General features: G+C 39.4%; 1 protein-coding gene across 14 annotated transcripts in view; it reads right to left on the reverse strand.

Annotated features, from left to right (window-relative positions):
- Positions 1 to 22,397, reverse strand: part of LOC143302101 (SCO-spondin-like) — a 94,282-nt gene extending 71,885 nt beyond the window's left edge. For all 14 annotated transcript variants that reach the window (XM_076616634.1, XM_076616622.1, XM_076616625.1 and 11 more), the window contains exons 1-7: positions 22,296 to 22,397; positions 20,495 to 20,659; positions 19,399 to 19,447; positions 16,473 to 16,659; positions 14,739 to 14,980; positions 14,060 to 14,214; positions 4,190 to 4,380 (exon numbers count right to left, since the gene is read on the reverse strand). In XM_076616634.1, the coding sequence (XP_076472749.1) occupies positions 4,190 to 4,380; positions 14,060 to 14,214; positions 14,739 to 14,980; positions 16,473 to 16,659; positions 19,399 to 19,447; positions 20,495 to 20,558 (888 nt within the window). In that variant the 5' untranslated portion in view covers positions 20,559 to 20,659; positions 22,296 to 22,397. The remainder of the gene's footprint in view (positions 1 to 4,189; positions 4,381 to 14,059; positions 14,215 to 14,738; positions 14,981 to 16,472; positions 16,660 to 19,398; positions 19,448 to 20,494; positions 20,660 to 22,295) is intronic.
- Positions 22,398 to 25,424: the final 3,027 nt, after the last annotated feature.

Raw genomic sequence — 25,424 nt, forward strand, 5'->3', positions numbered from 1 at the left:
TTAAGTCCTCAACCACCGATGGCGAGTAAGTACGACCCCCCTGAAGACAAGCGACCCCAGATCAGCGTCTTCTGATCTTGTGCCCCCTGCTGCTCCATGTGACAAGACCACAGAGGACTCTTCATCGGACCACCCCACCACCACCTACCCTGTTCCTTTTGACAACTTTTCACCCCTCTCTCAGACAGTGCTCTCTCTGACAAGGCTGCCGGTGTCGAGATTCCCGAACCAACCGAGTCCCAAAAGCCAGACAAAGAAACGTTAACAGTGTCTCGTGAAAAGAGTCAGAAACGCTCTCCATTAGAAGTGCTCAGTAGCATCACTGTACATGGAAGTACCACAGCACTCTTGATTGCTGACTCCATCATCAAACATGTGGACCCTATGAAACTGGACTGCGCTCGTACAACCTGCACAAAATTTGTGTTCCGGGCATGGCAACACATGACTTGGAATGTTAGTTGACACATCAGCCAGCATACCGCAACGACTGTCCCTCAGGACCAGTCTCTACTGAACGGTAGACTGTCAACCAATCTGTGTCACCAGGTGTTTCCTTTTTCAAACATAACATTTAGTTCACTGGTACCAGCCAAAGGCAAGCATAATCTCAATAACGCTATCATTCCCTCAAATCATAATCTTCTTTCAGCATGTAAAATATCTAATATAATATTTATAGATACTACAGACTCATTTGTCGCAACATCTGGCACGTCGAAGCTAATCATGTACCAAAATGCAACCCATCCCAGTTTTAAAGGCACAGCACAGCTTGCATCCAATGTGAAGCGCACATACATTAACTGGCTTGTGGACGACCAGACTGGACGTGACCTGTCAGGTAACCGACAACAAACTGGTCATGCTACTCAAGGATTTCCGACAAAGTTCAGTGGTGGTGATGAAAGACCTAGCCGTACCAACACTCGTGCCTTCCCCACTAACCGGCAGCCTTACAATGTTGACAGACATATGCAGCATAATCCACACACTGGTTCTGTGATTTACACAAACCGTACTGACGCTTTTAATCGTAACCTCTGTAACACCAACACATACAGTTCCGACTCCCGATATTCATTTAACCCCCAATACTCTGCTGATGATGCTATGGGCTGGCAGCAGAGGTCCCATGCAGCCCCTCATGCTCACAACGCCACAGAACGTGTGACAAAAAGCCAGGGTCGCAGTTACACCCGTGGTTCTTATGTTTTCCCACAGCGGCGGCCAGACAATGGTCATCGTCCCAGTGATGGACCCCTCTTGTCCTCAGTGTATTCTATGGATAACTTCCCCCTTTACCCAGCCCCCAGTACCAGCCATCTAAACCTGGTCCCTATTTCCCTCCCCATCAGTCTGTGGACACTCCAGCTATTCCAACACTGACACACAGTCCAATTTCCCAGTCCTTTGTCAGAATGAACCCACCTGATTATCGTGAGCGCCCTGGCCAAAACAAAAGTCCCGATACTAAACCCATTTCTCCTCAAGGTGATATGAATCGTTTCATTTATTTATTAAACATGATGACTTCACAGATGTTAAACACGCAACAGTACGATAATGGTTAACATCTTGTTTAGAAGCAGAGGATGTAGAACGTCACTTGCGATTCCAATTAGTGAATTTATTTGTTTGACTGGACACCTCATATTGAATGTTTATGCAAGCAAGTCTCCCAAAGTGTTCAAGTTATCTAGAGTTCAGCAGTTTTATTTTTCTTTTTTTTTTTCTTTTTTTTAATGCACGAAAACTGTTCTACCACGCACATATTCAATCTTCGATAGATTGTGCATCCACTTTATCTGACCTTTGCAGCGCCAGTACTTTGAAGCCACTAGTCAGAATTCATAAGCGAGCTCAAAGTTGTACTCCTTAAATCTTTTACAATGACACCCGAAGACTATATTACACTTGATATCCTTCCCTTAACATACAAACTGCAATACAATAAAGCAATTATGATGTATCGAATACAAAATGGATTTGCGCCTTCTTCACTAACTGTACGGTTCCCCTTGAATCACTCCAGGTATACAAACAACATCATAAAAAAAAACAAGAATCGATCTGTTTAAAACTAGTGTGGCATACTCAGGGGGGGACACTTTCGAACTCCTTGCCAGAATATATTAAAAATAAAAGCAGTATCAGCTCATTTAAATCAGCTTACAAAACTTTCCTTTTTAAGAACCTTTTTCACAGGTAACACGTCACAATATTTGACTTATTCTCTTCAAGTCAATAACTGTTTGTTTTTTTGTTTCTTTTTTTCTGATAATGTATGGTTGTCGTACTTATGTCCTAATTTGTCTGCGTGTGAGTAGTATATGATGTCTGACTTTTTTTCTTTTTTTTTTTCTTTTTTTGATGTCTGACCTTTTTTCTATTTCTTTCTTTCTTCTTTTTTGTTTTTTTTTAAAAATTTTTTGATGTCTGACTTTTTTTTCTATTTCTTTCTTTCTTTTTTTTAAAAATCTCCCTGTGTAACATTTTTTCCCCGAGAGCGTAAGTGTGTATGTAATTTTCTTTGTGGACTATGATTTATTTCTCTCTCCATCCTCCCACCTCCACCATTTTTTTCTCCTTTTTTTTCGATCTAGTACTTTGATGTTTTTTCTTATGCTTGATATTTGCTTTTTATGTGTGTATGTGTGTGGTTTTTTGTTTGTTTGTGTTTTTGTTTATACACACACACACACACACACACACACACACACATATATATATATATATATATATATATATATATATATATGTGTGTGTGTGTGTGTGTGTGTGTGTGTGTGTGTGTGTGTATCCAGGACTGGGTGGAAAAAAGCATGTGTGTTTGCTTATCTCATTACCCTGGTAATTGACATTTCATTTCGTTTCGTTTCCTCTCTCTCTCTCTCTCTCTCTCTGTTATATAGTAGCTACTCCACCGTGGATAATATATCATTTCTTAACAATAGTATATATACGAATGCTCTGGAAAGCTAAATATATTTATTTTTGAATGAACAATAAAACACCAAGTACTATCAACAGAAGAATGAAATCCAGTGTGTTGAGGAGAGCCGAAGTAGGTGGTATAATGTTAAGAATATCAAAAAAACTATGTATGAAACTGTCATACGTCAGGTCCAGTGACAGTCTCACGATATGGTACTTTGAATGTGCAAACAGATTCGGCAAGGTTTTGTTTTATCGCAATCAATATTTGTATCTTTCACCATCAAATTGGTAACAGAAAATTAGGTTGTTTCATTTTCAACTGACTCTAAATAGTCTATACTTTAACTATTCTTGTTGCAGCTGAACAATAGTAGTACTGAAACAACAGAAGAAAGGGGCAACTACTTCTTTATATTCGGTAATATATCAAAGACCCAAATCATCTTTAATACGCTTCTTTATAAATTGTGGCAAAGATACAAATACCGACATCTCTTTGGAAATCAGGTGTATACAACGCTCAAGTCTTACCCGTGATCATGTTTTTGTCAGAAATATCGGGATTTCAACGGTTTGGGGTTTCAGAAAGGACCCACGGGTTTACTAGTAAAAAAAAAAAAAAAAAAGAAAAAAAAAATGTTTCGAACACTGGATTATGGACTCCAAATAAAGATCGCGTTAGGAGGTCTCGGTAGATTTGTCCATAGTGACTCATGTTGCTGAAGGATTTGCCTAAAAATTATGGACGTGCCAGACAACAGAAATAATTAAGAACAGTTTATGACATAATCTGTTACCTTGTTGGAGCGTAAGTAGAAACACGTGGTACATAATGTCATTAAAGACACGTGGTACATAATGTCATTAGATACATACATACATATTAGACGCATTTGTTTTATGAAATGGTTTTGGATACGTTTGGCATAAAACAACGTTGGTAACATTGGTTTATCAGCAAATCAAAACAAAGACTCGTGGTATGTCCGACGTTGTTACGCGCAATATGCCCTGTACTCAGAGATTTTGCTGCACAACGGTGTCAGCCAGGGGCAATTATTTTGTCATTATTGTAAAAGTGAAATCTACGTTGAAAGAACGTCCTCTTCCGATGTGAAAGTTACAATAGTTTTCGGGACAGCGTTTGCATAATGCAAAGCATAGTCATCTTATTGACATACATTCATATATTCATGGATGCATGCAAATGCATATACACACACGATTCTATCCCTCCATCCATACATACCACAAAATCGCCCGCTTTATCGATGAACTGCTTAGTACTGAAGCCGCTGAGTGTGATGGTAGTAGCGTCCTCAGACGCAACAAATCGGTACAGGTCGCCAATGCTTCGGTCTGGAGTGCTGGTGGAGAGAAAGGTCTTGCCCCACGTGTCCACAGGCATCATCATCTCCGTCAGATGATCCGCCGACAGATCTGTTCGCGGGTTTGAAATCAACGAAAGCAACAAAAATCATGATGATGATGATGATTCTGGTGATGATGATAAGGACGACTACGACAACAACACCAAAACAGCAACAACAAATACTGATAATGATCATCATCATCATGATCATGACAATCATAATCATGATAATCATAGTAATTACGAAACCCGCAGAAAGAAGAACAAGATCAAGAACTAGAAGAACACAAAGAAGAAATACAAGAAGAAGCACAACAAGAAAAATGATAACAGTAATAACGAACTGCAATTTAGACAATTTTGTTGCGTAGTGCTGCACTGTGTTTTGCTAGCATGGTCATCTCCAAGTAAGGGTGCTGAAGACGCCTCAGCAAATTTCTAACGTTTTATATAATTTACTCTTGTTCCTTATTTCATTTTCAAGTGCGGATTTGGATTTTGTAAATTCGAGCTGATGGAGTGACGTGTGCGATACAAAACTCAAAAGCAGAGCTGATTCTTAAGTTATCCCCGGCCAACTTTTCATTCACACAAGCTGTGTGTGTGTGTGTAGTGACACGCTCATTAGCGGTCGACAGTGAAGTATACCCTCGTTCTACTCCACAGAAAACATGGTGTCCAATTCAGCCCTCGATGCCAAGTGCATGCTGATCATGGAAGAACTTGGCGCAGAGCCAATTGTGGATGAACTCAGCAAGGCCATTAACAGCCTGACACCAGGCAAGGCACCTGGCAGCAACGGAATTCCCCCAGACCTCATTAAACACTGCAAGACTATTCTTCTGCATCCTCTGCACACAGTCCTCTTTCAGTGCTGGAATGAGGGAGCTGTACCACAGGACATGAGGGGCGCCAAGATCATCACCCTGTACAAAAGCAAGGGCGAAAGGAGCGACTGCAACAACTACAGGCATCTTGCTTCTCAGCATTGTAGGCAAAGTCTATGCTCGGGTCCTAATCCACCTGCAGAAACTGGCCGAACGCGTTTACCCGGAATCACAGTGCGGTTTCCGAGCAGAGAGATCCACGGTAGACATGATCTTCTCCCTTTGCCAAGTCCAGGAGAAGTGCAGGCAGTAGAGGATGCCCCTGTATGTCGCATTCATTGACCTCACCAAGGCCTTTGACCTAGTCAGCAGGGACGGCCTTTTCAGGGCTCTTTGAAAGATCGGCTGAACCCAAACTGCACAGCCTGATTGAGTCCTTCCACTCCAACATGAAAGGGATGGTGCGGTTTAACGGTGTCAAACAAGGCTGTGTCCTCGCCCCCACCCTATCTGTAATCTTCTTTGCTCTTCTCCTGAGGTATGAGTTCAGCACAACACAAGAAGGGATCTACCTGCAGACCAGATCAGATAGCAGGCTCTTCAATCTCACCCGCCTCAGAGCAAGGACAAAAGTCCGCGAAGCCCTCATCAGAGATATGCTCTTTGCTGATGGTGCCGCAATTGTGACCCACACCCAGCAGGACTTGCGGTCACTAATGGACCACTTCTCCCAGGCCTGCAAAGATTTTGGTCTGACCATCAGTCTCAAGAAGACAAACGTCCTAGGCCAAGACACGCCATCTCAAACCAGCCATCACCATTGATGACTACGAGCTTGAAGCCATCCATCAATTCACTTACCTTGGGTCCACCATCACCAACAACCTCTCCCTTGACACCAAGATTGACAAGAGGATAGGGAAGACAGCCACAACGCTAGCCCACCTCACACAAAGCGTGGACAAATCCCAAGCTGACCACGAAGACAAAGATGGCTGTATACAACGCCTCCATCCTGAGCACCTTGCTGTATGGCAGTGAGGCATGGACCACACACGCTCGTCAGGAGAAAAGGCTCAATACCTTCCACCTGAGAAGCCTACGGCGCATACTCGGCATCTCCTGGCAAGACAAGTCGACAAAGACCTAAGTCCTGAATCGCGCTGGCCTCCAGACCATGTATGCTATGCTGAGACAGCATCGGCTGTGCTGGCTGGGCCACGTTTGCCGCATGGAAGATGGTCGCATACCAAAAGACATCCTTTGTGGAGGGCTCGTCACGGGGCAGAGAAGCATCGGCCGCCCACAGCTGAGATACAAAGACGTTTGCAAATGTGACATGAAGGCGCTTGAGATCAACACTGAGTCCTGCGAGGACATTGAAGATGACCACAACAGCTGGAGAAGCACTCTCAAGAAACAGCTACGGATTGGAGAGGACATGACCGAAGGAGGCCTACTACTAGATGTCCCTCCCTACAGAAACAGATGAAATACTAAAGGCGACAAGACATTATTATGAAGACCTATACAAAGAACAGAATGCAAAAGATTTAGATATTAGTGATTATGTAAACAACTTACCCAGACTTGATGAGACAGAATCAAAGCAACTAGAAGGATTAATTACAAGAGAAGAAGCCACAGATCAGACGAATGCAAAACGACAAGAGTGCAGGTACAGATGGAATGACTGTAATTTTTTTCTATTTTTTTTTGGAAGGACATTAGTGACTTTGTTGTGAGATCACTGAATGTAGGATTTATAAGTGGAAAAATGTCAACAACACAGAAAGAAGGATTAATTACATGCCTGCCAAAAGGGGATAAACCAAGGGAATACTTAAAAAAACTGGAGGCCTATATCCTTGTTAAACGTTATTTATAAGATAGGATCAGCATGCATAGCTAGTAGAATTAAGTCAGTCCTGCCTAAGTTAATAAATGAAGATCAGACAGGTTTCATTCCAGGTAGACACATTGGTGATAACTTAAGAATACTATATGACATCATGCATTACTTAGAAAAAGAAGACATTTCAGGCTTACTAGTTTCAATAGACTTTGAAAAAGGCATTTGAATCGGTAAACTGGGTATATATGAACAAAGTCTTAAACGCTTTTGGATTTGGAGCAGATATATGTAAATGGGTAAGCACTTTTTATCGAAATATAAAGTCATATGTCATAGTAAATGGTAAGGTATCCCAGGGTTTCAGAGTACAAAGGGGGTGCCGCCATGGAGAACCGATTTCACCATACCTCTTTGTATTGTGCTCTGAAATTCTGGCATGCAAGATAAGGGAAGATGAGGGTATTAAAGGCATTAGCATATTGAACACGAAATTTAAAATTAGTCAGTTTGCTGACGACACAACATTTACGTTAGAGGGAGATAAAGAATCGTATGAGAAATTATTCGAAACACTAAATAGATTTGAAAAATTTTCAGGTCTGAAGTTAAATTATGACAAAACGCTAAATGTTTGGTTAGGGTGTATGAGAAATTCGAAAAGGAAATATCTCCCAGAAAAGAATATGAAATGGAACCCCCCCAAATTCAAGATTTTAGGTATATGGTTTTTAAACGATCTATCAAAAATAACTGAAGTGAACACAAGGGATAAATTAATAGAAGCAAAAAAATTATTCAAGACTTGGTCAAAACGTATATGCACACCCCTCGGTAGAATTTCTATTCTCAAATATCTCATAATTTCAAAGCTAATATACTTATGGATTCTTCTTCCAAACCCTCCAGACAAAGAAATAAAAGAATTACAGAGACTATGCTATGAATTCGTATGGGATAAAAAGCCAGATAAAATTAAAAGAAAATACTCGATACATAATGTTGCAAATGGAGAAATAGGTATACCAGACATAAAAAAAAGTTTATACATGCTCTTAAGATAACATGGATAAGGAAATTATACACAGGAACACCAAAGTGGAAGAGAATCTTACTTATAAAATGCTAAGAAGTTAACTCACTACATCTTTATGGTTCAAAAAAGTTTCTGACTATCGAATGTAACCAATTTTGGAAAGATGTTTTTCAGACATACACGAATTTTACGAAACAAATAGAATTAAAAGAGCCACACGAGGTACTTGCAGAGCCCCTCTTTTATAACGACAAATTTAGAGTTGGTAACAACACAATCCACTACAAATGTCGAACAAATAAGAATATATATCTGGTTAGAGATGTTGTTGATGAGAATGGGTGCTTCCTTAGTTACACATGCTTTACAGAAAAATATAATATTAATGTAAATTATTTAGTGTATATGGGATTGATACATTCGATAAAAAGTTACTTAATTACACATAATATTTATCTAAGTGATAAAACCTGTAATGAACAATCGAAAGCACTACACATAATGTCCTCTACTATGAAAGGCTCGCAAATATATTATGATATACTTCTTGAACCACTCTTTATTTACAATATAAGTTCTTTTGTTAAGTGGGAGCAAAAATTAGATATAATCGTTAATTGGGTAACCACCATGAAGCAAATAAAAATAGTAAAAGAGATAAAATTAAAGTGGTTTCAAATTAGAATTTGTCACAACATTTTAGTTACAAAGAAAATTCTGAAGAAAATGGGTATTACAAACAGTGACAAGTGCAATTTCTGTAAAAAATGAAATAGATTCAGTACAACATTATCTATGGTTTTGCAAGTTCTCTCAATTGTTTTGGAAAATATTAGAGAACGTCTTAAAAGAAAGATGTGATACTTGCTCAAACGTCAAGTTAAACATAGAATTAGTTCTATTTGGAAATGATGAAATTACAAAAATAGATGAAACTTTCAACTATATTATTCTTGTTGCAAACTATTTTGTTTATAAATGCAGAATAAATAAGATTAAACCATGTATAGAGCCCTTTTTGAATGATTTAAGAAATAGTTATAAAGTAGAAAGATATATGCATTCAACGGAAATGTTAAGCGTTGTATTTATGAGAAAATTGTGTCCATATATAAAACTTCTTGAAAACAGTAACCCATAACAAAATATATTATGAAAGATCAAAATGCACAATAATAATGAAGGCTCAATGATATATATATATATATATATATATATATATATATATATATATATATATATATATATATATATATATATTTTAAAACTTGAACAGATGTACGTGAATGTGTAAGTATGCGAGTATGTAAATAATATATGCATGTGTGTATTCATGTGCACTTATGTGTCTGCAGTAATAATGTTTAACATGACTGTGTAATGGGTGTTTTATATAGTCACGTATAGAAAACTAGAGGAAATGTGTTCATACATAAGATATCCTATGTGTGGGTTGTGTTCTTTTCACATTACGTTAGCTAAGCAAAGTGTCCATAACTCTATGCTGATGCTATTATATGTTATAAAACTGTACTGTTACACATGATGAAAATGTGTCCACCTTGACCAAATTGATAGAACAATATATTATAAGTATAATGACTTATGATGACGATGTTATTGTTAATGTACACTGTATTCATTTTTTTTCTTTCTTTGTTATTCCCCCTTTCTTTTCCATCTACTCTGAATTGTTATAATGAATTCATGTACAAAATAAAACGGTGGTCGACCCCCCCCCCCCCCCCCCACCCCCCCCCAAAAAAAAAAAAAAAAAAAAAAAAAATATATATATATATATATACTTGTTAACAGGCATACCTTGGTTTAACCGTTCCGCCCAGAACAAAAATGCTTACAGAAAAGGTAAGTTTTCAGATCTGATTTAAAGGTAGGTAGATCAGAGGCACTTCTAAGAGACGAAGGTAGAGAGTTCCACACTTGGGGAACCTGAGCTCTGAAAGACCTGTTTCCAGTGCAGTGCATTTCAGATTAGTCCTTGGAACTTTAAGCAGCTTTTCAGAACTGGATCTTAATGTTCTGTGCGGTTCATATGTTTCCAATAACAGATGAGAGATACAATGGAAGAGACCTGTCAAAATGTTTGAAAGCGAGTGTTGCTAACTTACAGTAAATGCGGGACTCAGTCGGAAGCCAGTGTAACCGATTCAGCAGAGGTGTAACATGATCAGATTTCTTTTTTTGGCGAGAACCAGTCGTGCAGCATTCTTCTGCATTTTCTGTAATCTGTTGATGGAGGAAGATGGTAAACCTGCAAGAGTGTAATTGCAGTAATCCAGTCTGGACAGGACAAAAGAGGAAACCAACTGAGCCATATTTTTCTCTGTTATGTAGGGTCTGACTGAGGCTAGCCTTCAGAGATGAAAATTCCATGAGCGACACAAGAGTGAAATTTGGTCGTTCATAGTCAAGGTTTGATCTAGATATGCACCCAGGTATTTGTCTAATGTTTGAAATGCTACAGAAGCAGGGCCAAACGTAACCGGGTCCTTTTCTGCTGCCTTAAGACGACTTAGGTCTCCAACTGCTAAGAGTTCAGTTTTGTCTTCAATGAGCTTTAGCTTGTTTTTGTCCATCCATGTTTTTACATCAGCTACAAAAGCTTCCAATTCAGTAATGACTGTTTTAAAATCAGATGGTGGAGCGGATTTTTGTAATTCTGTGTCATCTGCATATTTATTTAACCACATGAGTGCCTTTTGAAGATGTCAGACAAAGGGTGAGTGTACAAAGTGAACAAGATAGACCCTAAGAATGATCCCTGAGGGACACCAAACACAAGAGGAATGACTTTAGAGGTGCTATGTTTTACTTTAACCTTGAGTTGACGATTTGAGAGATATGAAGAAAACCATTTTAAAGCAGTAGATTTAATCCCAAAGGTAGTGCTAAGACAATTGATAAGAACTGGGTGGTCAGTTGTATCAAATGCCGCTGACAGATCTAAAAATGCCACTACAGAGGTAAGTCTTTTGTCTGTGTTTGAGAGGAGACTATCTGTGACCGAAAGAAGGGCTGTTTCTGTGCTATGGCTTTTCCGATAAGCTGACTGACAAGTTTCAAGCAGGTCGTTTTCATCAAGATGTTCCTGTAGCTGATGTAACACAACTTTTTCAATGATTTTAGAAATGAAAGAAAGATTAGAGACAGGTCTATAGTTCTTTAGCTGATTTGTGTCCAAATTGTGCTTTTTCAAAAGAGGGGTGACAACGGCCAATTTAAGACAATCATCAACAATGCCGGACTCTAGAGAATGATTAATAATTCTGGTGATCAAGGGGAGGAGGTCATCAAGACATAATTTCAAATGGTTAGTGGGCAATGGATCAAGGTCACAGTTCCTACTTGGAGATTTAAGAATAAGATCTCTTACAGCTTTTTCAGAGGCAGGTCTAAAACATGTCATTAAATTTCCTTTAAAATCATTAAATCATTCCTCTGGTGGGCTAGCATCCAAATCTTGTCGGATGTTTACAATTTTGTCATTAAAATTATTACTAGGGAGATCAGGGAGATCCTGAGGAGGAATGGTTTTTGGCAGCAACAGTTCTCTACTTTTTGCCAATGAGCTGGTTTGATACAGCATAGAGCTGTTTGGACGTAGAACATTGACTGATTGAGGCGCTGAAATGTTGACACTTTGCAGCTGTCTGCATGTCATTCAGTTGTTTCTGCTCCTTAACATAAACCTGTCTGGAAACAATCAGTTTGTTGGAGTGCCAGACGTGCTCGGCCTGTCGTTTTCGACGCTTGGCGGCCCTCAGCTCATCAGTCATCCAGGGAGCAGAAGGACGGTCAGTAACAAGGCGAGCGGAGAGAGGGGCATGCTTATCCAGTATCTGACAGAGGCCGGTGTTGCATGTTGTCAGAGGAGATGGGCTTGAGTCAATTCCATCCATGAAAAATTTGATGTCAGCCTCAAGGTTAATCATCTTTGTGTTCCGTGATGTAACAAATCGTTTTGGTCGCTTCAGTCTTTTAAAAGGGATGTCATAAAGAATTGCCATGTGATCAGCAAGAGCCAAGTCCATGACCTTAAACTGGGGAGTGTGAATGTTCTCTCAAACCACAAGCCAGTCGAGTGTGAAAATGTTTGTGGGTTGGTTCACATATTAGCTGTTTTAACCCTTGGTCGTGAAGCAGAGTATGCAACCATAGTATATCTGAACTGCTGGTCTGTTCATAATGACGGTTAAAATCGCCAGTTAAAACTAAGTCTCCTGCGTCTAGGTTGTATTTATCCAGGAGATTAGAAAAGTCAGTAATAGAAGTCTGGGGGTTACATTTATTGTGCTGCTTCCCTTCCTAACTTGTCTAGGGAATTATTTCAGTTTGTACCCTTGTGGCGTCAGCTGCACTATATATGAATCGTCTCCCTGCTCATACAACCAGGTCTCAGTCAGTATGGCTATGTCAAAAGCATGGTCAATAATCACATCGTGAATAAAAGCGGCCTTCTGTCTGCATGACTGAACGTTCATACACATCAGTTTTAGATATGACGGGTGAGAGGGTAAATCAGTTGACTGTAGATTCTTCATGGGGATTATATGAATAAGATTGAAAGAGTTTACTCTCACCTTATGAATCATGTGTGGTTCGGGATTTGAAATGTTGGTTGTACCTTGAACGACACGTATTATTTTCCTTTTCCAGTGTGTGTGTGTGTGTGTGTGTGTGTGTGTGTGTGTGTGTGTGTGTGTGTGTGTGTGTGTGTGCGTGCGTGTGTGTGTGTGTGTGCGTGTGTTTGTGTGTGTTTGTGTGTGTGTTTTTATTTTACAATAACATGGAGTCTATTTGTAGAACAAGGTGCTATAGAAATGACAGTAATAGTACTAATACTGATGGTACTGTCATTATTGTTTGTAATATTGTAAAAAAAAAAAAAAATAAAAAAAAAAAAAAAAAAATCTAAGGTGGTTTTCTTTGACTAGAAATAAAAAGTTACCACATTATGCTTCCATTCACATAAATATTTATAATAAACAAGGGAATAAGCAAAAAAAATAATTTAAACAACCATAAGAAGAAAGAGTTAGACCTGCATGATCGTTTGCGTGTGTGTATTGTTGCAGGTCATGTTGCTGTGCTGAAGTGGCAGACAAAAAGCCAGTTCATGTGCTGACAACAGTCATCCTGCCAACCACCATCGTCAATGTCACAACACGGCACCGTCCTGAAAGACAGAAGCCAGCTGCAGTACAAGACTACATCACCAACATGGCTGGCTGAAGTGGAAATGAGTGACCAGCTACCGCAGGTACAAGGTCTGTGAAGACCTGTTCTAGCGCCACAACACACCAAGACGCCAAACTGCCAACTGGTGTCCAAAATGTGGAGTTCCACTGTGTGTGAAGCTGTGCCCAGGACTCAACATCACCTGCCATGAGCTTTTTCACTCCTGACAAGACTATTGTCAGTGATAATACATCAGGTTTTTGTGTACAGTGAACTCCTTTTTTATGTAAGACAATATTTTTTTTGTGTGTGTGAATTTCAACTTTCTCTACCACCTGTTCATACTTCATTGCATATACTAGGTGTTCAGTTCCTCAGATAGTGTTAGGATGTGATGTGGAACATTTGGACAAGGACACTTGGTATACCTTTCTGATGGGTGCAACAAATGCTACAAAATACACAAAAAAATGGATACCGCGATCAGCAACAAGACGGTGAGCAAATACTCTAATTTTTTGCACAAATATGGGACAACGTTCACTGAATACAATTTCAGTTGTCTGGGTGTTTATTTGTTTTTTTCTGAGAATTTCTTTCCCATCCTATACAAACCCCGGGTTTTCTAGGATTCGCAAGAGCAAAAAGTCTTGGAATAGAGTGAGTTAATAGGCCTAACTTGACATGTTACGTACATCTAAACGTGAAGTATAATACAAACTCACCATCTCAATATGTTGCGTTTATAATGAACTGGGCTTCTTTTTTTCCCAGTGCCAAACAGGCATGGAAGTTTATTAACATTTATTACTTGATTGAATACCAACACAAACCTCTTTTCGGGATGGTCACCTTCACGTTTCCACTGACCACGGCGACTGGCTTGCTGGATACGATGTGCGCTCCCGTAAAGTCCGCGTTGATGTCTAAGTTCAGAGAATGAAATGTTTCATACTTGTCGAGAGTCAGTTTGAGAGTATCGCCGGCTCTGCACATGAATAAAACCACAGTATTTAGTGTACTAATTATGCACTGTGTCCATTACGTCTGAGCACTACTCCAGTCATTCTTGTGGAACGCCCCAACCCCCACCCCACTCCCCCAATAAACATGGCACATTTATAAAATCCGTGATAAAACAACGTCCTTGCTTTTAATTATGTAACACTTGATTACGTAGCTAGTATGTTCAGTATAAATCACATCTCAACTACAAATCCCTGACAGAGCATTGGACAGCTGTGAATTACATGACGACTGCCTACACACACACACACACACACACACACACACACACACACACACACATTTATATAAACACACACATTCACAAACATGCATGCACACATTCACAGATATACCCCCATACCAAACACACACACACACACACACACACACACACACACACCACACCACACCACCACCAACCCCACCTTTCCTTGACACTGTCACTAATGCAACCCCCCACAACCACCATAACCACCACTGTCACCAACAAGCATAACAACCTACGTGTAATCAACCCCGTTGTAAGGCAAGGTGCCAGCCAGCTTGGGCCACGTGATGGAAACGTCAGTGCCGTCCTCTGTTGCTATCACCATCAGTTCAGCATCGTTCTCGTAGGTCAGGGCATAATATTCTTTGCCCAGCACGTCGACAGGCAATGCGACGTAAGCGTCTGTGGAGTGAGGTTCCAGGTTGACCCCGTACACGGACACCTCCTCTGTGGCTTGGATGCGGATGCCTTTGTTGGACTGGTTACAGACAGGCAGAATGTCACACACACACACACACACACACACACACACACACACACACACACACACACACACACACGCAGACACACACGCAAAAAACCACACACACACACAGACACACACACACACACACAAACCAAAAACAAAACAAAAACACCGCCCCACTTCTTCGTCGCACCTCTCTCCCTCCATCCCACCCACACACTCTCCCTCCTCCCCACCCACACAACATCCTCAAACCACATACACACCCTCATCTGCCCTCCCTCTGCTCACCCTCCTGCATCCTACCTCAACCATCCGCCCTTACCACTACCACTACCACATTGCGTAACCACTGGGGAACAACTTTATTCAAGTTTGATGGTGCATGTTATCTGATTCTGAATTCAGAGTACATATAGAAACACCTCAAAGCAGATTCGAACCAAACATGTTCAGGCGAGAGGAAACAATCTTATACACAGCAGTAATCTGCGTCTACGAATGGTGCTAGAAAATAATGCTATATCATATTGTTTTTTTAGCATGGTAAATTGGTTATGGCATTCGAAGTGACAAAATCATGATATTTTGGTATATATCGGGCATTTAATAAATTCTTTACAGTCTGCGGTATGGAGAGGTTGCCATCGCCTCAAACACATGGCAACATGTAGCCGTTTTCTTTAGATATGTGGAGATCCGTATTCGACAGGCTTAGTTACACTCGGGAACTACGACACGGTCCATTCAATTTATCTTTTATGTATATTCTTGTAAAATCAGTATCCACTTAAAAACATTCATATGCAGTAGACACGTTGATGATGTAGATAGTAGTCACTAAATGTGTTCTGCCCAGAAGTTGTATTTCTTTTCTTTTAATTATGAACAAGAAAAAAATAAGATATGCACAGATCAGCACAGACAAGGCTGACCGAAACTTAGTGAAATAGTCAGTTCAAGTTTTCTTTAATGTTGATCAGAGTTAATTCTGTGTCCACATTATAATACTTGTATGCAGTAAATGCGTTAATGGTGTAGTTAGTGTCACTGTATATTTTCTGTCCAGAATTTGTATTTGGTTTTCTTTTAATTGCAAACAAGAAAAAAGAGATCATGCCGTCTTCTTACCAAGCATAGCATGCACTACGGCAACTGGAAAGTAGCACTATGGTGTTTTTGGATTCTGGAATGAGCCTCAATGAAATAAACCGTTAATGATCCTGAAATATGGCTTATTTCGGGAGACTTGCAACCTATTATTGGTATGACTGGTGATTATCTCCAGCTATGTTAAAGCCAAATTTGTTATTGGCAGACAAATATTTCAAGGATAAAATGGCAGTGTTAAAGTTAACCACAGACACAGACACAACACACACAGACAACCAAACACTGGGATATAACATAGGCTCACTTTGTTAACACAAGTGAGTCAAAAAACTTATTTGGATATTTCAAATTTTGATTCTGAGTTTGAATTTATTTTTAGGTATACACTCACCTTTTCAATGCCCTTGCCACGAATGCTATGAGGCACCTTCACAGTCTGAACCTCGCCTTTGGTCACTGTGATGTCCTTGCGGAAGGAGGGGTTGAACAAAGGAATGCTGACGCTCACCATGGCCGGTGTGTTGGAAAAAGTGGTAATGAACAACTGGACGTCGGTCAGGGGGTAAGTTTTAAACTGCCTGTTCAGCACACACAAAGACACAGACACAACACACACACACACACACACACACACACACACACACACACACACACACACACACACGCCTGTCATGTTCTAGTTCAGACAACGTGGTTGTTGGTTCTCAGTGTGGAGGAGCAGGATAGCTAAGACGCTTTTCTGCCAATACAGTGTCCATCTTACTGTCAGTTCATCAGCAATGAAATTTTTTGTCACTGATGTGTATCTCACAACGAATTTTGCTGTTGCTAACTCACGATGTTCATTTAATGGAAGAATTCCGGCTGTTTTGTATGTTTCCTGGTTGGATGCATGAGAGGGCAATCCGATGGCAATTTTGATAGCCTTACAGTCTACACGTTGAATCTTTTGTCATAGATATTTAGGTGCACTGAAAAATATTTCTTGTGCATAGGCTATCTTAGATCTTACAAGGGCCACGGAAAGATGAATCAATGTTTTTGTATCCATTCCCCAGGGTAAGCGGCTTATAATTTTCATAAAATTTATACTTTTACTTGCCTTTGTTAAGATGTAATCAAAGTGAATGTTCCATGTCAGCTTTGAAGTAAGATAAACACCTAAAAACTTCACCACCTGTATATGATCAATGACGTCACCAAGTAATTTAAAAATGGATATGCTAGATGGGTTACCACATGAATTAAACAACATCATACACGTTTTTTCAGTTGACAAAGCTAGACCATTTTCAAACATATAGTTACCAAGGTTATCAAGATCAGATTGATACAAGCGACGTATGTAATTCTGTGCTATTTATGGGGTTGATTTTTTTTCAGATTGATACTCATCCACATTCATATATCATCAGCATAATGTACTAAAACTACACGATTTGACAATGCCTTTGGGAGATCCTGAAGAAGAATATTAAAAAGAATAGGGGCTATAACTGAGCCCTGTGGAATTCCCATGTCAAGTTTAAGTGGCAAAGAATAATGTGTTCCCACCCTTGCTTGAATAATTCTATTAGATAAAAAGCTTTTTATATACCCATAGAGATTACCAGATATTCCAACTGATTTCAGTTTGTATAAGAGACGTTTGTGCCAAACCTGGTCATAGGCTATTTTTTTTACGTCAAGAACGTTGCTAGGACACTTTTTCTGCAGACAAACTGACGTTTTATTTGAGTTGTAATCTTTACTAGGTGTTCGACTGTTGATCTTCCTTTTCTAAGGCCAGCCTGGTTCACTGGAATCATTTTGTATTTTTCACAGAACGTTAGTATTCTCAACAGGACTATTTTTTCCATTAATTTACTGACATACAAGGTCAAAGCAATAGGTCTGTAGCTATTTTTATAACGTTTGGGTTTTCCTGCTTTTAAAACTGGTACAACTATTGATGTTTTCCATATTTGTGGTACAGTTCCAGATATCCAACATTTCTGATATATTTTGTGTAGGAAAACGATATATTGTTTCGGAATGTGTTTTAGCATCTCATTAGATAGTGCATCAATGCCAACTGAACTTTTTTTTTATTGCTAAGGGAAGCTATAGCGGTTTGTAACTCCTCATATGTAATAGGAGAATAAACCACAAGTCATTTTGCGGAATGGGATCACTGTATAAAGCACTATTTTCTTCTCTGTCTCTATGTGTTTTACACGTAGGTGATAAGCCTTCGTATTTGCTATTTTTCGCAAACATTTTAACAAAAATTTCTATTTCTGCCTTTTCCTGATCTGATAGAAACTTGTTTTGTGAGTCATTTGATATTGGGCAACTTGCTAACTTTATTCCATTTTTCATTTCTTTCATTTTTGTCCAAACTTTATTAAAGTCTTTGTGATCTGAAATTTCTTGTGAACAGAATGATGACCAATGATCTTTTTTTTAAACTTGGGCTACTGTCATAATTACTTTGAGTGTTTGCTTTCTTCATTTCTTTGTGGTTTTCGGGCTTACTGTCCGCGAGGTACTTTTTAAATGTCACTTTCTTGTAATTAACTGCCTTTTCACATGTATCATTCCACCAGACACTGCCTGAACGGTCACCTGACTTCACAGCCTTTACTTTTGGGATCGACGTATCAGCTGCTGATAACGCCGCAAAATTTGAATACATTACATCTACACTCTCATTCTCAAGTTTTTAAAAATCGTGAAAGGTAAGAATAAATCCCATTTTGCATGTTTATAGTTATATTTTGGAATTATGTCGACGTTATTATCGTGCTGGTTATCACCATCAGCTATTGTAATGATGATAGGCACTTGGTCGCTTTCCAGTGTATATAACGACTACAACAACCACCCTGTTTACGCACGTAAGTAGTTTTGGACGGTTTCAGAAACTTAAGCCACTGGAGAAGGGTGCTCTTCATATATGAATGAGTTTACAGCACTTAACCCCATTTGGTTTTTGTTTACTAGTAAACAAACGATTTTTTTTCGTTCAACCAACTTTAGTAATTTTGCAAATTTACTGAGAACTGACCGCAGTGTGAAACATGTAGTTTGGAAAAGCTCGGGAAAAATAAAATGCTTAATATGCTTCCTCATTGCTTAACTTCTACATTGTACTGTACTATGTTATATGCCCGTGCTGTACTGCGCTGAAACCAGGGAAAGCATAAAAAAAAAGTACGAAGAAAGATAAGCCCCGATCCCCCTTCCCCTCCCCCCTCCCCCATCAGCTACCGACCGGTGGTTTGTATCCACTCCACTCCTACCACCCATGGAGCAAGGTAAAACAAACAACTCACCTGTTTTCCATGAATCCCAGAATGAACTCCTTGCCCTTGTTGTCGAACGCTAGGTGTAAAGACAGAAGGGAAAGATATAAATCAATGAGGTAAATAGATAGTTTGATAATGGATGGGTGGACAGGTTGACTATTTACAGTTAATGAATAAACATATCAAGAAAATAATGAGAAAAACACAGCGAATAACGAATAACGTATGCATCAGTGCCACTCCCCCCCCCCTCTCCCCCGTCCCCCCCACTCTACCCCCTCCACCACACATATACATACATACATACATGCATACATACATTAACACGAATCAGTTTTCTCACACATGACATGCAGTATATATTATATATATGTATGTATGCCAGGTTACTCACAAAAGAAGACTTCAACACACTTGAACACTTACCGATTTACTCAGGAAAATAACTCAACTCACATCTCGAATTTCTAACGACAAAAAAGGACGAAAATACACATACCACGTATGTAAAGTACGTGCCTAGTTGTGCACTCAAGACTTAAAAGGTAACTCACAAAATAATGTAACACACATGTCAGACGTCTCACAAAAGAGTACAGCATACGCATGTACCATGTTAGCCACAAAACAGGAGCATACGTGCCATGACAACATATTCTTCTTCGTTCGTGGGCTGCAATTCCCACTTTCACTCGTATGTACACGAGCGGGCTTTTACGGGTATGACCATTTTTGTTCCGCCGTGTAGGCAGTCATACTCCGTTTTCGGGGGTATGCATGCTGGATATATTCTTGTTTCTGTAACCCACCGAACACTGACATGGATAAGAGGATATTTAACGTGTGTATTTGATCTTATGTTTGAGTATACACACGAAGGGGGTTCAAGCACATGCAGGTCTGTACATGTTTGACCTGGGAGATCGGAAAAATCTCCACCCTTTTCCCACCAGGCTCCGTAACCGAGATTCGAACCCGGTACCCTCAGATTGAAAGTCCAACGCTTTAACGACTCGGCTATTGCGCCAGCGCATACGTTCCATGACAACATATTGGTATTTCAAACGTACAGGTGCATGAAAAAAGAACCAGGTTTCTAACATGCGATGTATGACACACGTACCAGCCAAACTGGGAGGAGGAAGAATGACCAAGGCAGCCATCATCAGGAACACAGTGGGAACCATGTTGCTGGCTTGCCCTCTGTCCACTGCCAGTTCTCTGGTCCTTGTCTGTGATTCTCTATCTCTGTCTTTCCCTTTTATTCCTTCCCTCTCTCTTCTTATGCCTGTGGGTGAAGCAAGAAGGGTATGCAAATCATCAAAGGGCGAGAAGTGAATCTGCAGGTGTAATGGTTAACAGAAGACCTGAGAGAACGGGAAGGTGTGCTGGTATAAAGGACAGTAGATAAGTAAGAAGGGAGATATCCTTCAAAGTGACGAGAAGCCAATATGGCGAATTTGTATTGAATTTTGTACTGAATGGGTAACCAATGAAAGTGAGGAACTCGTGATCCATTTTTGACTTTCTGAACATGATTCTTGCACCATTGTTCAAGATCACCTTAAGGCGTGACAACAAATCAAAAAGGAAACCAAGTAGTGAATTGCAGTTGTCAATGCGACTTAGGATCAAGGAACAAACAAGTTGTGTGGTTGCTTCAATGGTTAGATACGATCGAATGGTGTGGATCTTCCTCAGTTGGAAGATTTATACTAATTTCTGCCATGGTCGTGAAAAACACACACCAAAAAACCAAAACCTAAAAACAAGGCCAAAAAAAACCCCAAAAAACAAACAAAAAAAAAACAAAACAAAAAAACAACAACAACCAAACACACAAATTGAAAAAAAAGAAAAGAAAAGAAATCGAATTTTGAAAGTTGCTATCAGCATTGCAGACAGTCAAGGTATGGTCGGAAATGTGACTTTGTGCAGACTTAGATATAGGATGAATTGCACGCACACACACACACACACACACACACACACACACACACACACACACACACATATATATATATATATATATATATATATATATATATATATATATGTATATATTAAAAAAGAAAATAAAAAGACAATGACCAACTCTAACATTCTACGCACAAGTAAAGTAAAAGTGCCGTATTATCAACTCCTGAAAAGGACAGTGGAAAAAATCAAGGCTTTCTAGAATGGACAATTAATGTTGGAAACAAGAAAGGAAAAGAAAGAAAGGAGGAAAAAAAAGACAAAAACACAGACTGCGACAGAAAAGAGGAAGTTTTTCGCACAGAATTCCAAGAAGGTGAGGATACTGAAAGAACTCTGGCATCCCGACGGTGAATTGCTTAGATTTGACTATTTTGATGCATCTGTATACCCAGATCATTGTTGATCAGAAAGCAAAATGCATTTGTCAAAAACAAAACAAAACAAAACAAAAAAACAAAAACAAACAAACAAAAAACAACCAACCAACAAACCAAACAAAATCCTTCATGACTTTTGTCTGATTTTTTATTCTTGGTTTTTTGTCGTTGTTGTTTTTTGTCATATTACAGCATTATACCATAAAAAGATATAAGCAGAGTGGGTCGCCTCATCTGACGCCTTTAGAGCACTGACGATTGAACACACTACTGTGAAGATACATACTATCTAAGGATGTTTACCACTGCATAATTCTGGGGTCAAATTGGAAAACGAAGTCAGACTTCTTTCTTTTTTTTTTCAACAAAATATCATGATACACTGTCAGATGCTTTTCCAAAATCTGTCAACGTTAACAAACCAGAGTTGTTGTTTCTTCAGCATAGAAATTCTTTAAATGCTTGCTTTAAAACTGAACAGTTTTTGCCGAGATGTTTAAGCGGAAAGTGACGCATTGGTTGTTAGATCCATATAAAAATAGGCCGAAAAAGTATCGTTGTACTCACCTCAAGTCGGGAAGAGTTTCCCAACAAACTATGCGCCCTAACCGAAGACCAGTAGCAGCTCGGTTTGACAAACCAAGCTCTGCGTATTTCACAAGAATGATGGTTTCTTTCTTACTCTTATAGGGGACCTACAGTATCATATCGAGCCAAAAGATGATACTGACGATTGCTGGCTGCACTGTAAAACGCAAGCAATAAAGTATGACACACCAGTCATGCCACTGTATATTAAAAAAAAATCCCACCTTACTTGGTAACTTCCATGAATTGATAAATCCATGCGTCAGCAGTCTAGCAGGATTTGGGGATGCATGATGAATAAGCACAGTGTTGTTTATAGTTGTTATACGAGAACAAAGCGAAATAAAGATACACAATTTTCATCTAAACCTCTTACCTCAGCACACGGGTATTGCATTATGGCGACAATGATAATGGAAACTGATACAACGTCACACATGTTGCACGTCCTGGCAATAATACAACTGCGATATTAGTTTGAATATATAACGTAATGAGCGAGAAAGTGTGATTGTCAAACACAACATCGATAATTAACTTTTCTTCTCCAGTGTATGAAGAATCGTTACATAAAACAGGCTATTTTCACCTGACCATTGCTGTCTCAGCATCGCTCTTTCTCTCTCCCACCCTTTTCGTCGTCGCTCTGCACCATCTCTCTGGCTGTGCGTGTGTGTGTGCGTGTGTGTGTGTGTGTGTGTGTGTGTGTGTGTGTGTGTGTGTGTGTGTGTGTGTGTGTGTTCGTGTGTGTGTGTGTGTGTGTGTGTGTGTGTGTGTGTGTGTGTGTGTGTGTGTGTGTGTGTGTGTGTTCGTTCGTTCTTTTGCTTAATTAACGTCTATCCACATTTGTGATGTTAGACGAAAATCCATTATCTCACCCACCCTACCCATGTCTTAAATCATCACTACTTCCCCTGTTCCTCTCTCCTCAATTAACATAAAAAAGATATATAAAAAAAGAAGAAGAATGCAAACAAAATAAAATAAACTAACTATTCAACCAGTACAATCACAACAAAGAGCCAATTGGGCTCCAAATTAAAGTCTGAACTATTTCAAACACATGTTGGTTATCAGATAACACATTTCTAATGGAAGCAGATGGAACTGCAGATTCTGTAAATGACATAGGTAAATATGGTTTTAACTATTCACATTTATAGATGATATGCACGGGGGCAATTTCATTGCCGCGAATGCAAGTCACATTTTAAGTATATTTTGTTTTTATGGCATCCAGTCGTAGTCTGTATATTAGACTGGTGAGCCTTCTGCTACTGTGATGTCCCTTTGTTTTGAAAGAAAACATGTGATGCGATCAGTTTGTCGCGAGCTATTGTCAGTATTTTCTCTGTCAGGTTCAGACTCCTGTTTTAGTTTATTGACATGGTTCCAGCAGGTTTTCTCCAGCAGAGAATAACCTTCTTGTAATGAAAATGGAATACAATTTTCTATGGCATTGTAAATATTCATTGCGCCTTTTTTAGCACGACGATCCACCCGCTCATTTCCCACGATCCCTTCTCACGGATCCAACAAAAATTAATCTTTGTACCACGGATGGTCAAAACATGAATTATATGACGAATTTATGTTACGATTTCTCCTCTTGTCTTCAAATTAAAAGATTTTAATGCTTGTAATACAGATTTAGAATTGACACAAAACAACACTTGAAATATGGTAATAGGTTTCAGTTTCAGTTTCAGTTTCAGTAGCTCAAGGAGGCGTCACTGCGTTCGGACAAATCCATATACGCTACACCACATCTGCCAAGCAGATGCCTGACCAGCAGCGTAACCCAACGCGCTTAGGCAGGCCTTGAGGAAAAAAAAAGAAAAAGAAAAAAAAAGAAAAGAAAAAAAAAGTGAATAAATAATAGATAAGCTTACAAAAATAAATAAATAAATAAATAAATAAGATAACAATGATGATAAATAAGCAAATAGATGTAAAACATAAAGACACACATATTTGTAATCGAGTTGGTTGTTTCTTTCTACCGCGTCGTCAACTAATGACTACCCCCGATTAATCAACTCCGGGGTATTTGCAGCCCAGTCTGTAATGAACCACAGGTAGCTTTCAATGCAGTTGACAGAAAGAAAAAAACAACAACAAACAACAACAACAACAACAAAAAATCAATGGGGGTCAGGTTGACACTGTGACACCGGTCCACTAGTGAGGGAGGGGGGGGGGGGCTTGGAGGGGGGGGGGGTGTTAATCGTAATAGGAAGATCTAGTAAATGATTTAATCCCATTAATATAGCCATAAGTTCTGCTGTGAATATTGGAAATCTTTATCGATATGACAGTACTTCTCTGCTTTTAATGACGGAATTATAAATGCTGCCCCTGTCTGATTATTAAGTACTGAACCATCTGCACATACTTTAAGGTGATTTGGGTAATTTTCTTGAATGTGAGATTTAACAAAAGCAGGGAGAGCAGAGCCTTCAGCTTTCTTTAAATCCAGGTAATTAATTTCAAATGTTGCGTTGTTCATCTCCCATTTAGGTATTTTGATCAGAAACATCTTTGTTACAACAATCTGATCAGTGCTGTAGTTTGGCCTGTGCTAATATCCAGTTATAATGATTTTCTGTCTTCTTCATTTCTGTGTGCTTTTCTTAGACAAATTTGTCTTTATAATACACTCTAAATATAAGTTTGTTTGTTTTTGGGTTTTTTTGTTGTTGTTGTTTGTTTATATATATATATATATATATATATATATATATAGCCATCTTGATGACGTGTCCCGTATGTGTGTGTGTGTGTGTGTGTGTGTGTGTGTGTGTGTGTGTGTGTGTGTGTGTGTGTGTGTGTGTGTGTGTGTGAATAACATTTTTTTTCCCCAATATCCATACTGAGGAAGGTGGTTACGGAGGAATGTAGCGGAATGGTTCAGACGTTCATCTGCCTATACAGAAAGTCCGTGAGGGTCTGGGTTCGAATCCCGCTCTCGCCCTTTCCCCCAACTTTGACTGGAAAATCAAACTGAGCGTCTAGTCTTTCAGATGAGACGATGAACCGAGGTCCCCTGTGCGGCACGCTCTTGGCACACTGAAAAAGAACCCATGGCAACCAGAGTGTTGTTCTCTG

Source organism: Babylonia areolata, chromosome 28, assembly GCF_041734735.1.
Source record: "Babylonia areolata isolate BAREFJ2019XMU chromosome 28, ASM4173473v1, whole genome shotgun sequence".
In the NCBI taxonomy this organism is placed as follows: domain Eukaryota; kingdom Metazoa; phylum Mollusca; class Gastropoda; order Neogastropoda; family Buccinidae; genus Babylonia; species Babylonia areolata.